The sequence below is a fragment of the Ipomoea triloba genome, chromosome 12 (genome assembly GCF_003576645.1).
Source record: "Ipomoea triloba cultivar NCNSP0323 chromosome 12, ASM357664v1".
In the NCBI taxonomy this organism is placed as follows: domain Eukaryota; kingdom Viridiplantae; phylum Streptophyta; class Magnoliopsida; order Solanales; family Convolvulaceae; genus Ipomoea; species Ipomoea triloba.
Genome location: NC_044927.1, coordinates 8,328,218 through 8,341,601, shown reverse-complemented (window position 1 = coordinate 8,341,601; position 13,384 = coordinate 8,328,218). Strand labels below are relative to the sequence as shown.

Here is a 13,384-nt window from a genome sequence, read left to right as displayed (position 1 = left end):
TATATACACATATATATATGTTAATGATCAAATTAGAGTCACTGCTTAGGTGAGAACGTGAGAACAACATGAACGTACACAATCTACTACATCGAATGCACACAATCTACTCCGATGTAGATTATGTGCATTGTGTGCTTGAAATATTAGATTGTGTGTATTAATATAACAGATTGTATACATTTATGTTGTAGTTCATAGTTCTCACCTAAGGGGTGGTTCTTACTTGAACACAAGCATATATATATATATATATATATATATATATATATATATATCTTTTTTTTTCTTTTCTTGACCTTAGTTCAGATGCGGCCACGCCTTAATGTGCCGGTCAGTGCGGTTATAAATTATACATTTTATAAACTTCATTACTTAATAATATTATAAGTATAAAGTAAAAATAAAAATATTATATATAAATTATATATTAATGTTAAATAAATTATAATTATATTTCAAACTAGCACATTTACACTAATAAATATAAATTTATTCATCATTCAATTAATCTAAACCCCAATTTTCAAATTCCAACTTTAAGTAGTTCGAATTATGGAGCTACCCCATTAAAATTTGGACTAGCCCTATTGGGCCATCGGGCTTATCGGTTTCGGACTTATCGGGCTATCTCGTTTGGACCATCGATCCATCGGTTTCGATTTTAGCGGGCCATCCTATTGGATTCGAGCTAAGATTGACATCTCTAGTGCTATGCACATGCTTCTAGAAAATTCTATCAACTATGAAAAGTTGTGTAAAAATCCAAGATAGATCTAGATAAAAAGATGTAGGAAACCTCGAAAATGTGTAGCAAAGTGTCTCGCGCATTACAATTTGCTTTCTTGTTCTTTCTAATTGTTTGATTTCTCTTACATGGTAAGGACTTGTATACATTTATGTTTGATGAAATATGGACTAGAGGTAGTCAACCAAGCAGTCAGTCTGGCATTGGATGGTAGTCAGACTGACACTCGAACTCGGCACTTAGCTCCGAGACTTGACCAATCAGCTTTGGGAGCAAAAGAACGAATTAAATGGCAATGATACATGTACAAAACTACCTATGAAAATAGTGAATTTTGGCTTAGCACCGCTCAAAATAGTGAACTTTGGCTTGTGTAAAAAATATTGTGTCTTTATTTAATTTTATCACCATTCTGCCTTTATCATTCATTCAATCGGTCATGCCGGCCCGTCGAATGACTACCCTCGAGGTCCCCATAGTCAGAAAACCAACAATAAGTGTTTATGCTGTAACTTTCAAATTGTTCTTGTGTTTTATATACATTTAATTTGTTTTTATGTTTATTGAATTTCTTATTTGTTATTTTCAAATTTTTGGATAAGTTGTCCAAATAGTTTGATGTGATGTCTATTGAATTTGCGTGTCTATCGCAAATTTAAGCGGATATGATCAACTTAAATTGTGCTATTGTTACATCATATTTCATTCATGTTATGGACGAACACAAGAATAAAAAATTCATATTAGCACCATATCATCAAGAGTAAGTCTTTTACTTTATGTTTTTAAAAAAAAAAAAAGAAAAAGAAAAAAAGAAAAGGTAACTTAATAAAGTTTATATATTACATTAAGGACAACAGATATGACTCCAAATTTTACAAACACAAAAAAACTAAGATGCTAGCTAACTATTAACCAGCAATTCCATAAACACCAAACTAAGAATATTATCCCGTATTGACCATCATTACACATAATCAGCGGCCTCCAGAGAGAATAGAGTTTGCGACAGAGGAGCAATATGCGCTTCTCCTTTCTCCGGAGGATGAAAGGGACCCAACAAAATCATCAAAACCTTCGCTCTGACCAACTATTAGGCCTGCTGTGGAAAGGGAAAGTGATGATAACTCTGGAAGTACCATAGAACCATCCAAGTACAAAACCACTTGTTGCATGCTTGGCCTAGACGTTGGGTCTAGAAGAGAACACAATAGCCCAAGTTTTAAAACCAAGTTTGCTTCTTTGGTAACATAATTGAGCCCAAGTTTGGGATCAATAGCCTGCAAGATCTCACCTCTACTCCACCAAGAAAATACCCATTCTACCAAAAGATCATCCTCATTTGGGGCTGCGGGCTCTATAGGCCTTCTGCCACATGCAACTTCAAGCAAGAATGCTCCAAAAGCGAACACATCGGAGCTAGTTGTGGCCTTGCCTTTTCTAATGTGCTCCGGGGCAAGGTACCCAAGAGTTCCCACTACATGCGTAGTCTGAGGATCAGTTCCATGATCGTACAATCTAGCTAGCCCGAAATCTCCTAGCCTTGCATTCCACTCGCTATCTAGCAAGACGTTACTGGCCTTTATATCTCTGTGAACCACCACCTGCTCCCATTCTTCGTGTAGATAGAATAGCGCCGATGCTACTCCTTTGATTACTTGAAACCTTTGGTTCCAATTGAGGGATGATTTCGGCTTGTCGAACAAATACTTGTCAAGACTTCCATTCGGCATGTATTCGTACACCAAGAGCAACTCTCCTTTGCGCCTGCAATAGCCTAGAAGTGGAACTAAATTCCTATGACTTAACCTCCCCATACTAACTACTTCAGCAATGAATGCCCTCATCCCATGTCTTGATTCATGGGAGACTTTCTTTACAGCAATCTCATTTTTTGAATTAGGCAACACTCCTCTATAGACTCTCCCAAAGCCCCCAGTCCCTAAAAGCTCCTTCTCTTTGAATCCTTTAGTGGCAGTGTACAATTCTTTGTACTTGAACCTATGAGGCCCATACTCAAGCTCCCAATCTTCAAGCACTTCTGCAAACTTCTTTTTAATCATTACATAATAAGCTGCACCTAAAATCACTGCTAGAATAGAAACAGGCAAAATCACAGGCAAACCAATTGACAAAAACTCAGACCTCTTCTTGGATCCCAATCGAGGCAGATTTGGAAGTCGAGAGATCTCAAGCGCTTCGGCCACGCCATTTACCCTGAAGCTCCACCCCAGAACATAGTGGATTGAGGTTATAGACCCCGTTGCGGATGAAAACCCGAGGTACATGGTTTGGCCTATGATTGGAGTAAGATCATAGGACAAAGACAACAGAGGAATTTTTGGTTTGGGTACATTTATAGGTGCTAAACTAACATTAATTTGCTTCTTTGGACCACTATACTCCACCCAAGCTTGCATTGGCTCCCCACTGATCAGACTCAAGTTCTGAGGCAAAGAACCATTACCAACATAACCTGCTGGTTTTGAAACTTGGGACTTCATTTGATTTATGTTGATCCCAACATGGTTATCATTGATATCCTCAAACTCGCGGCTTAACAAAGTATCAAACTCAACTGCAAAGAGATGGTTTGTGAGGTTACCATTAGTTGTGTCATTGAGAAGGCCAATATAGGGGGCTGGAAGACCTCCCAGAAGGCTCCTTTTTGGTGCAATTGCAAAGGCCAAGCCATGACCACCCAAAGTAGAGTATTCCGGGACTATGGCAAACACAAAGGTAGTCGAGAAAGAGAGAGCCCAAGCAGTTGATGTGTTCTTGAACCTAATCGGAATTGGGTGAAAGGCATGGCCTGTCTTTAGCCTAGAGGAATTTGTTAGCTTCAAAAGGCCATTGGAAGTGAGCTCTGCTAAGCCATCTAGGCTAAGGTTTGCAGACCTGAACCCAGTGTAAGTGAATCCAGTATCTTCACTGTCTGCAAACTTTCTTAGACTATAAACTATTAATATCAAAAGCTTTACAAACATGGCTAAAGATCAATCAAACTAGCTTAGCTTCTTGCTGAACTCTGATTCTTCTCAAGCATTATATATGCTGTTAGTGTTCTCAATGTGCCTTATTTTTCAATGCATAATGCTTTAATTGATTGGTAATTGGATACAATATAATATCCTACCTAAGATTGATTGATAGTGTTGGGCCATATTTTATTTATAACTTGGACAGTGCAGTAGACAACACAGCCTACCCGATTTCGCCACGAATGCTTGTCTGGATCAACTTCACTATTTTCATATTGATATTTGTCTAATTATTTACGGTAGAGCATGATGAAGGACCAAATCCAGTAATTGGTGGCTAAGGAATTGTTGGATCGAGAATGGTGTTCAGCATTATACCTCTCAAAAATGTAGCTGTATATAAAGAAATAAAATTGTGCCTTTCACTGTAAGCTATAATTTTGTCATAGTGATAAGTGTTGTGTCTTTATATATGTTCGACTATTAAGTGTGGCTAGGTGTCTTATTACACAAGTTTTTTCTTCTCTTTTATTATTATTTTTATTTATATGATTCAACTTTCAAGGTAGTAAGTACTTGGCCGGTAAAACCTGTAAAGAATACAGAGCTGCCAAGTAATATTGTTGGACCCACAGAACTGTTATTTGGACAGAAAATTTTCACCCCCCATGACACGGATTTGAAAATTGGAATTTTACTTTTTTACTTAATAATGATAGGTTTGAAAGATATTGTTTCAAAAGTATTAGTTTTTGATTAACAAATAATAGTTTTATTTAGATGTGATATGTGCTATGTCTTGACAACTGTTAGTTTTTAATTGGGAAGCAGTATGGTTGTTCTTCGAAAATATTATATTAATTTTGGCCGGAAATAAATGAATTTTATTTTAGTTCTACTATGTGATACTTAATAACAAATATTTAGTATTCAATTAGAAAAGTATGTATTACCTTTTAACTAAAAAGTGATAAGTTGTTTTTATTTTTTTTTTCAATTCAAAAAGTAATATATATTGTCATGTACTCATTTTATTGGGAAAGTCTTGATCCAAGAGGTAATGAAAACTGGTGGGCTTATGGAGTTGGGTCATGGGTGCACAGCAACGCCATACACATGACTTGACTATTGGAGGGAGGGAGTAAAATATTAAGGAGTTGCTGTCAATGGTTATCAAACCCAGGACCTTGCTGGTAACACAAGCACCAACCACCCAGCTATCCAAATCTCATGTTTTTCAAAAGGCAGGATGCTCTACTTATCTGTGCGAAGATCGCTAACATCCAAGTAGTGGGGAACACGTGTATGACCAATAATAATGGCAAGTTAGAGTTGTACATTTGTCAAACATCTGGAAGAGCTCTATACTATAAATAGGCAACCTTATTTCCTCTAAAGACACCATCCCTTGGTTCGTACAATTTTTTTTTTTTGAAAACCATTGGTTCGTACAATTATTCATAGTAAAATGGTATGAGTTCCTAATCTTATAGCTTGTACTATTTATTTATTGTTTTGGTTGCAGTTTTATACAAATATTTCGGACTTTGTACTACTCTTATGGGCTCCCATATTTTGAACATTCATACCCGGTTTATGATAAATCTAGTCCCAATTAAACCATCATATTGCTTTAAAGTGACAGGATAATTGGGCATCCAGCATCCCGACTCGAACCACAAGAAGACAAGCACTGACATGAAGGAAGATAAATGGCCACTAGTTACGTAAAGACGGCACGCACATTGAAGGGAAGAGTTATTATCAACGGCTCCATCACCATACATTGAAAGCTCACCATCGTATTGTCCGTCCGTTACAATTCATAGAAGAGGAGACGTTGCACCTGAAATATAAGTAGAAGCCTGTTGTAGGAGGAATGGGGGTCTGGTTTCTTACACACAAGCACTACTGTACTGAGACTGAAATCACTTATTGTACTGAATTATCATATTTCACTTATACACAAATTATATTTCGGTAACATATTTACCGTCATTAGTGCTTTCACTGAGAGCTGAGATCAAATCTCAGGCAAGCTCTACATATTACAAAAGTACTAGTTTATCATTGGAGATGGCGGGATGAGGATCTAGCAGCTCCCATGGATCTTGTACTATAACGGCAACCATGGCCGCAAGGGCGATCTTCGTAGTAGCCCAAGCTGACAGCTATGAACCCGAACTGGGTGTGGTTTTGCAACAAGTTCATGAGACGGTTGGCCTGTTCCTCCGTCTCCATGTCGACGCCGATGAGGCAATCCAGTGCATCTCCTCCTCAAGTGGTGTCCGCCTTATCCAGTCCGTCGCCTCCTCAAGTGGAGTCCACCCCATCTAGTGCGTCGCCTCCTCAAGTGGCGTTTGTCTCATTCAGTGCGTCGCCTCCTCAAGTGGCGTCCGCCTCATCAAGTGCATACTCCTCCAGTGGCGTCGCCTTTTCAAGTGGCGTTCGCCTCATCCGGTGCATCGCCTCCTCAAGTGGCGTCCGCCTCATCAAGTGCGTCTGCCTCCAGTGACGTCGCTTCCTCAGGTGGCGTTCGCCTCATCAAGTGTGTCCGCCTCCAGTGACGTCGCTTCCCCAGGTGGCGTCCGCCTCATCAAGTGCGTCGCCTCCTCAAGTGGCGTCTGCCTCATCAAGTGCGTCGCCTCCTCAAGTGGCGTCTGCCTCATCAAGTGCATCCGCTTCCAGTGGCGTCTGCCTCATCAAGTGCATCCGCTTCCAGTGGCGTCCGCCTCATCCAGTGTGTCGCCTCCTTAAGTGGCGTCCGCCTCATCAAGTGCGTCCGCCTCATCCAGTGCATCGCCTCCTGAAGTGGCATCGCTTCCTAAAGTGGCGTCCGCCTCGTCAAGTGTGTCCGCCTAATTCTATTTTAAAAAATAATAATAATGACAAAGGAAAAAAAATAAAAATAAATAAATAATTTATAATATATTCCCTTAAGACCAGCATGGGATTCGATATGGCTAGCTACCTGACGGGAGGGTGTTTTCTGGGTCAAGCTTAAGGCTTGGTTACGAAAAGACCACACTCCCTTAGGGCCGGCACAAGATCCGATCCCGCTAGCTACCTGATAGAAGGGTGTTTCTTGGTCAAGCTTAAAGCTTGATTACGAAAACGCTATCCCCTAAGGAGTAGTACGGGGCCTAACCTCGCTCACTACCGTACAGAAGAGCTAACATTTGAATGAGCCTACGGCTGGTCGAAATGAGCTCGCACACAAAGCGCCAAAAAAAAAATCGGAACATAGCCTGGCCTCGGCCACTTTTGACCGAGGCCTCGCCTCGGCCGCCGTGTTTTGCCTTAAAAAACAATTTCATCTCTGTTCTGCACTATTATTACTCCCTAGTTGACTCGGTTACGCTCGCAAACTGGGGAATAGGGCCGCGTTTGTGGCCGAGGCGTGGCCGAGGCCGTCGCGTTTTGCCTTAAAAAAAACAATTTCATCTCTGTTTTGCACTATTATTACTTCTTAGTTGACTCGGCTACGCTCGCAAACTTGGGAGTAGGGGGACTGGTGACAAGATAATTGGGCATGCAACACCCCGACCCGAATCACAAGAAAACAAGCACTGACCCAAAGGAAGATAAACGGCCACCAGTTACGTAGGACTGCACATTGAAGGGAAGAATTATTATCAACGACTCCATCACCATACATTGAAAGCTCACCATCATTCTATCCGTTACAACTCATAGAAGAGGAGTCGTTGCACTTGGAGTATAATTAAAAGCCTGTTGTAGGAGGAATGGCTGTATCTTTTCTTACACACAATCACTACTGTACTAAGATTGAAATCACTGATTGTATTGAATTATCATACCTCACTTATACACATATTATATTCTGGTAACATACTTACCGTCAACGAGTATTACTTTTTGCGAGATATAGACATTTTTATGGGATCAGTAGAAAATTGTGTGCTTATGAAATGTTAAAGATATATATTAATTAAATTTGAACAGTCTCACACAAAATCAACTGTAAAAAAAAATAAATTCATGAATATATGTTAAAATTTTCACTAATAATTTCTAAATGAGTTAATACTTAGATTTATTTATTGACCATTTCAACTACCTAAAAGAGTGGTTGAAAAAAAGTTTTTTTTTTTTTGTTAATTATAACAAAGTGTATTTATAATGAATTTAAAATAATGGATTTTAATGAAATTTTAATTCTTTTAATTGAGTCTCTCTAAACTTTTGTAGACTTTATAAAATTTTATAACAATATATATATATATATATATATATATATATATATATATATATATATATATATATATATATATAAATGTAATATGGATAGATCGACCTTCAATATCTTTTATGGACCTTTTTTTTATTTTAAAAAGTCTACAAAAGTCATTAAAATTCTAAGTTGAATACATATTCACAAACTTTCAATGACTTTGATTTTTATTATTTATAATTTTCTTACAAAAGTGAAAAGTTGTAGTACGTGTATATTATAAAATTCTTTTTTCATAAAATATTTTTTCTTCCTCCACATCAACATTTTCAATTAACTTCTTTATTTTTATTCATAGTACGGTGAGACATTATATCGCCATCATATATGTATACAATATTAATAAACACCAACCCATCGAACCACCTATAAACAACTATTTCATATGAAAATTTATAACAATATTGAATACAAATAATTTATAATATGGAGTAACAAAATACACTGCCGGAAATTATGGTTTTTCCGACCTCATTTCCGACCACCCAAAAATTTGGTCGCAAAAAGTGGCTTTTTTTCATTTTTCCGTCAAAGGGTCACTGTGGTCGGAATGTGGTCGGAATATCCGACCACTTTTAGTACGTGGTCGGAAATTCCGACCACGTTTTACAAAATGGTCGGAAAAGTTCCGATGCACCTCTGTATGTTCAGTAGAATTGGAAATCAACCATAATAATTTGCATCTACTCACTTAGGTTTCAACATTTCAAATGTAAATTTTAGACAGACTTTGATACCTAATGGCTAATTATACCTAATTGGAAGAGCATTTGTAACAGATATTGAGAAGTTGAAACTTAGCAGCAAAGCAAGATCTATGGAAGTTGAGAGAGTCTTAGGTTTTTTCTCCGAAATCACAAAGGTTTTTGATATTTATGTGTTGAAAGTTCTTGTTTCCTTTTGCTGTGAACTGTCATATGTGAATATTCTTTAGAGTTAATGTGGCCTAATTTTGGTTATATTCATTAAACTACAGGATGGGATCAACCCTGGTGCAAATTTATTATATGCAGTGGACCTTGTCTCTGGGTATATACTTGCGCTTTTTCTATATCTATCAGTTAAAACCAGTTATATCTTCCTATTTCTATAATATATGAATAATATTATATATTTTGAGAAGGTTTGCTTGCACATATTCAATGAACAAGCACACAATCAGATTTATGATCTACCACATCTAGGTTTTGTTATGAATTGACTATTTATGTTATTTTTCAAAGCAGACTAAACACTGGTAAAGGTTATGCATTTCTTTTCCAAATTTAATGGGTGATCAATTTTCTATAGCCTATTGATAAACAATCTGTTCTTGACTCCGAGATTTTGTGCTGTCTCATTCATATTCTCAGTTCTCTTCTTGGTCCCAATGAGGGTCTCCTAAGGCAATCTGTGGGCAATAATACAGAACAAGGGCTAGCAGAGAACAACCATGATGTTGATGTTGCATCACGTTGTCGGCTTGAGGTAGCTTCTTTGCATGCTTGTTCTCTCCTCTTTACTACCCAGTTCCGAACGCAAATGCCTGTTTTTGTACTAGTGTATCTTACCAACATGCAATATATATATATATATATATATATATATATGTATCACTACAGAGGGATTCTCTGTAGTGAAATGATTTTTTTTTATTTCTTGCCTCCAGTTTTCCGACCACCAAAAAATTCCGACTAACGGTAGTCGGAAATACCGGACTCGCCTGGTCGCTCAGTCGGAATTAGCGACGAGGGTTTTTCCGGACACTCAAATTGGTCGGAAAAGTGGTCGGAACAGGTTTTTCCGACCTATTTAAGGCCATTTCCGACCACTTTTGGGTGGTCGGAAATATAATGATTTTCCAGCCGTCATAGTTCCATTAAAATATTTAAAACTATACTTACTAGTTATGCATTAAAAAAATTTAAAACTAAAAAATATAATATTAATAATAATGAAATTTTTTTTGAATAAGATGTACTACTGGGAATAGCAACAAAAGAGTTGCTATTTACATGCCTAAAGTTGGGCTGTAAACAACTTCTCTTGCCACTGTTCTCAACTCCAGGTTGTTAAAACAAATTGGAGAAAAATAGGGCAATCCCCAATCAAGTTTGTCAAAATAGCAATCACAAGGGTATAAGTTTGACTTCCGACTGGAGCAGTCTATATGCTTTCTTGGTTTGAGTCAGCTAACTATGAGCAAATTAAACTAAATTGGTTTACCTTATTGTGGTCCTTTGTTGGTTAGGTTCCAAGGCTGAGAGGTTATGTTTACCTAATACACACCCTTGAATAGTGGCTACGAGTTTCTTTCGTTACTAAAAAAAAAACGAGTTTCCCTCGTTACTCAAAATATTTGAAAAAAATTTATATTATAATGGTGGTACGGGGTGAATATCGAAAAAAAAGTTTTTAAAAATATACAAGTATTTACAAAGATAGATTAAAAGTTTGCATTGTTTAAGTATGTAGGGAGAAAAAGCTTCTAGAAAAAGTTTACAAGTTTGGAGTCTAAAAAATGAATTTCAACTATTTATATCCGGGAAGAAAAACTCTACAAAAATCGTAATTTAGCAGGTTCTATAGAAGTCAATCACTTTTTGAATACCACTATAGAATTTTAAATAATTTGTAAAATTCTAAATCGAATCCCCGCTAATTTTTAAGGATTGTTTAAAAGTTAGAATCAAATAAGAATAGACTTTTAAAGACTATTTAAAAGTTTATCAAATACCACAACATTTTTAAAATCTCCTTAAAAAGTTTTAAAGTCCATACGAATCCATACACCCCTAAATATTTAATATTTTTTTGGGTAATCAAAAAATTGGTTGAAATTTCACAATTTCCTAACTGTGTTTCAATACAATGTCTATTAATATTCATCTATGACATTTCCGGCCTTTTCGAAATTAATTTACAGAATAATGTTTAAATAGGTCACTGAACTGCAATATATAATTGATTATTGAACTCAAAAAATTGTAATTAGGTCTTGAACCATTTAAAATTATATAATTAAACTGGAATTTATATATTTAACCTGTTATTGCTTATGTGATGGTTAGTTTATTAACATTTGTCTCCAGTTTGGAGAAGAAGAATGGTCTTCGTCTCCGACTGGAAACAAAGAAATCAGCTTTGTCTTCGGTTGGAGATGAAGAACCTTCCTTTGTCTCCAAGCTAGAGACAAAGACAAACTCTTTGTCTTCGGCCGGAGTCGAAGGCGGACGAGGGTTACGTTACGAGGTTTTGATTTTTTTAAAAAAATTATTTTAATATAATTTAAAATTATTTTAAAAATTTTAAAAATAATTTTTTCAACAAATTAATCGTCATGTACTCATGTCAACAATAACCGATCAAATAAGTCAATTTCAATTTAATTGCATAATTTTAAATTGTTTAGGGAATCAATATTAATTTTTATTTATAACTTGGACATCGCCGTAACTGAATAATTGGATATATTATCATACAACGACCGGCCGCATGGTTTAACGGACCTCGTCTTCCTTCCGGGGGTTTTCCAGATTTTCTTCTCAAGGGGGTATAGGCTGATTGGACGGTGGGCGAGAGGTGGGTCTAATGAGGGTTTCCAACCGATCCCGGACCGACAGGTCAGTCTAAGTATGTGTCAATGTGTATTAACATTTGAATATGATATTTGGTTTTCCAAATTAATTTACTCATTCTAGTGCCCCCAACCCCAAGGCAAAGGTGATATAGGCAAATGACAAGAGTTTCTTAAGTTCGTGACAATATACATCATGATGTTCAAAAGTCATTCATCTAATTAGGGCGCATAGAAAAATTGGTTGTAGTGGTTGGAGCTGTCTACATTTTGAGTCGTATATTTCTTGAAAGATCATTTGAAAGAATTGTGCTTAAAACTAAACAATATTCTATGACTAATGGTAAAATTTTCAATTTAAAAAGTAAAAATTCAGGTAATTGATATGGTCGGGCACTATTATATTATTTCAACATGGACTAAAATACACAAGAAAGCCGACACGATTTCGCCACCAACGCCTACCTGTCTGCATTAACATCGCTATTGTGATTCTTGATATTTGCTTTTTAATTACTACAACAATCAATTATAGAATCTAGGTAGCTGTCTAACTCTAATTTTTTTCTTTTCTTTTCACCCTTAACACGATTCAACATAACATAGAGTAGAAACTATTTGTTAGTATCAGTGATGAATATGTTTGGGAAAATTATGAGGTCTTGTTGAGTTATTAGGGGCCATGTGTTATTTTTGTTATAAAATATGTTGCTCATAATCACCTTGATAATTCTTGTGGCCTTTGTTCATTAAAATTGTGAGGAGTGGAACGGAGTGTTTTGCGGCTAAAAGAGGTGGTTATGCCACTATAAATAGCCTAATTGGCTTTGTTAAAAAAATACAACAAAAAACAAAAGTTCTCTTCCTCCCTTTTAATCTCTCTGTCCCTTTGTCTGAGCAAAGTGAGGTTCGCCTGTGCTATAGTTGGTATAAGCTTAGCGCAACTAGTCTGTGTAACTTGTTGGAAGCGTGCCGGGATCCTTAACTATACCGTTACCGGGCAAATAACGCTTTTAAGGCAGTGTTATTGTAACACGGCACAGACTTCATATTCTGTTTAGTTGTTCTCCTTTTCCTAAAGAGTGTCAGGATTAGTTGATGTTGCCTCAACTTTCCAACAGTTAAACGCGTTACTTGGGCAATAGTCAACCTTTCGGTACGATGGCTCCTTCGGTCATACCCGATTTATCCAAGATAACCGCCCTCGATGGGAATAATTACAGGTGGTAGGCACAAAGAATGCTGATACTCTTCGAACAACTGAAACTAGTCTATGTGCTGTTCTGTGATCCACCCGAACCTGCTCCGCTAAGGTTCCCCTTTCAAGAACCAAGAGAAATCAGTCCTGAACCGGATTATACTCCTGGTCAAGAACCGGGGGTAACTCTGGTGCAATTTACAGATGACAATATGGTAGCTAGAGGATACCTTATGTCACAAATGACTGACAAATTGTTTGACATCTATGTCAAACAAGACTCGGCAAAAGTTATTTGGAAAATGCTGTTAGAAAAGTATGGTGCCAATGATTGATGTAGTGTGTAGGGTGATATCATCTACTGATTTCATAAATCATTGCTTCCACTAGTACAAAACTGCACATCCGCTACTGTTGTAAAAGGCTTTTCGCTACTTGTACAACAGTAGCGGATGGGAGAGTCTCTGAATGTCGCTGACTTTTCGCTACCGTTGTACAACTGTAGCGAAAAGTCTGATCATCCGTTACCGTTCCTAGCTAAGAACGGTAGCGGATTTTTTTTTAATATTTGATCATCTGCTACCGTTCCTAGCTAGAGGAACGGTAGCGGATTAGTATTTAAAAAAAAAAAAAAAAAAAAAAAAAA

The 13,384-nt window shown here is 36.9% G+C and overlaps 1 protein-coding gene across 1 annotated transcript; it reads right to left on the bottom strand.

The window, feature by feature from the left end:
• Positions 1-1,569: 1,569 nt before the first annotated feature.
• LOC116000058 (L-type lectin-domain containing receptor kinase IV.1-like) lies at positions 1,570-3,746 on the bottom strand. Its single transcript, XM_031240071.1, has one exon. It carries the CDS (start codon positions 3,733-3,735, stop codon positions 1,726-1,728), a length of 2,010 nt encoding a protein of 669 aa, XP_031095931.1. The 5' UTR covers positions 3,736-3,746; the 3' UTR covers positions 1,570-1,725.
• Positions 3,747-13,384: the final 9,638 nt, after the last annotated feature.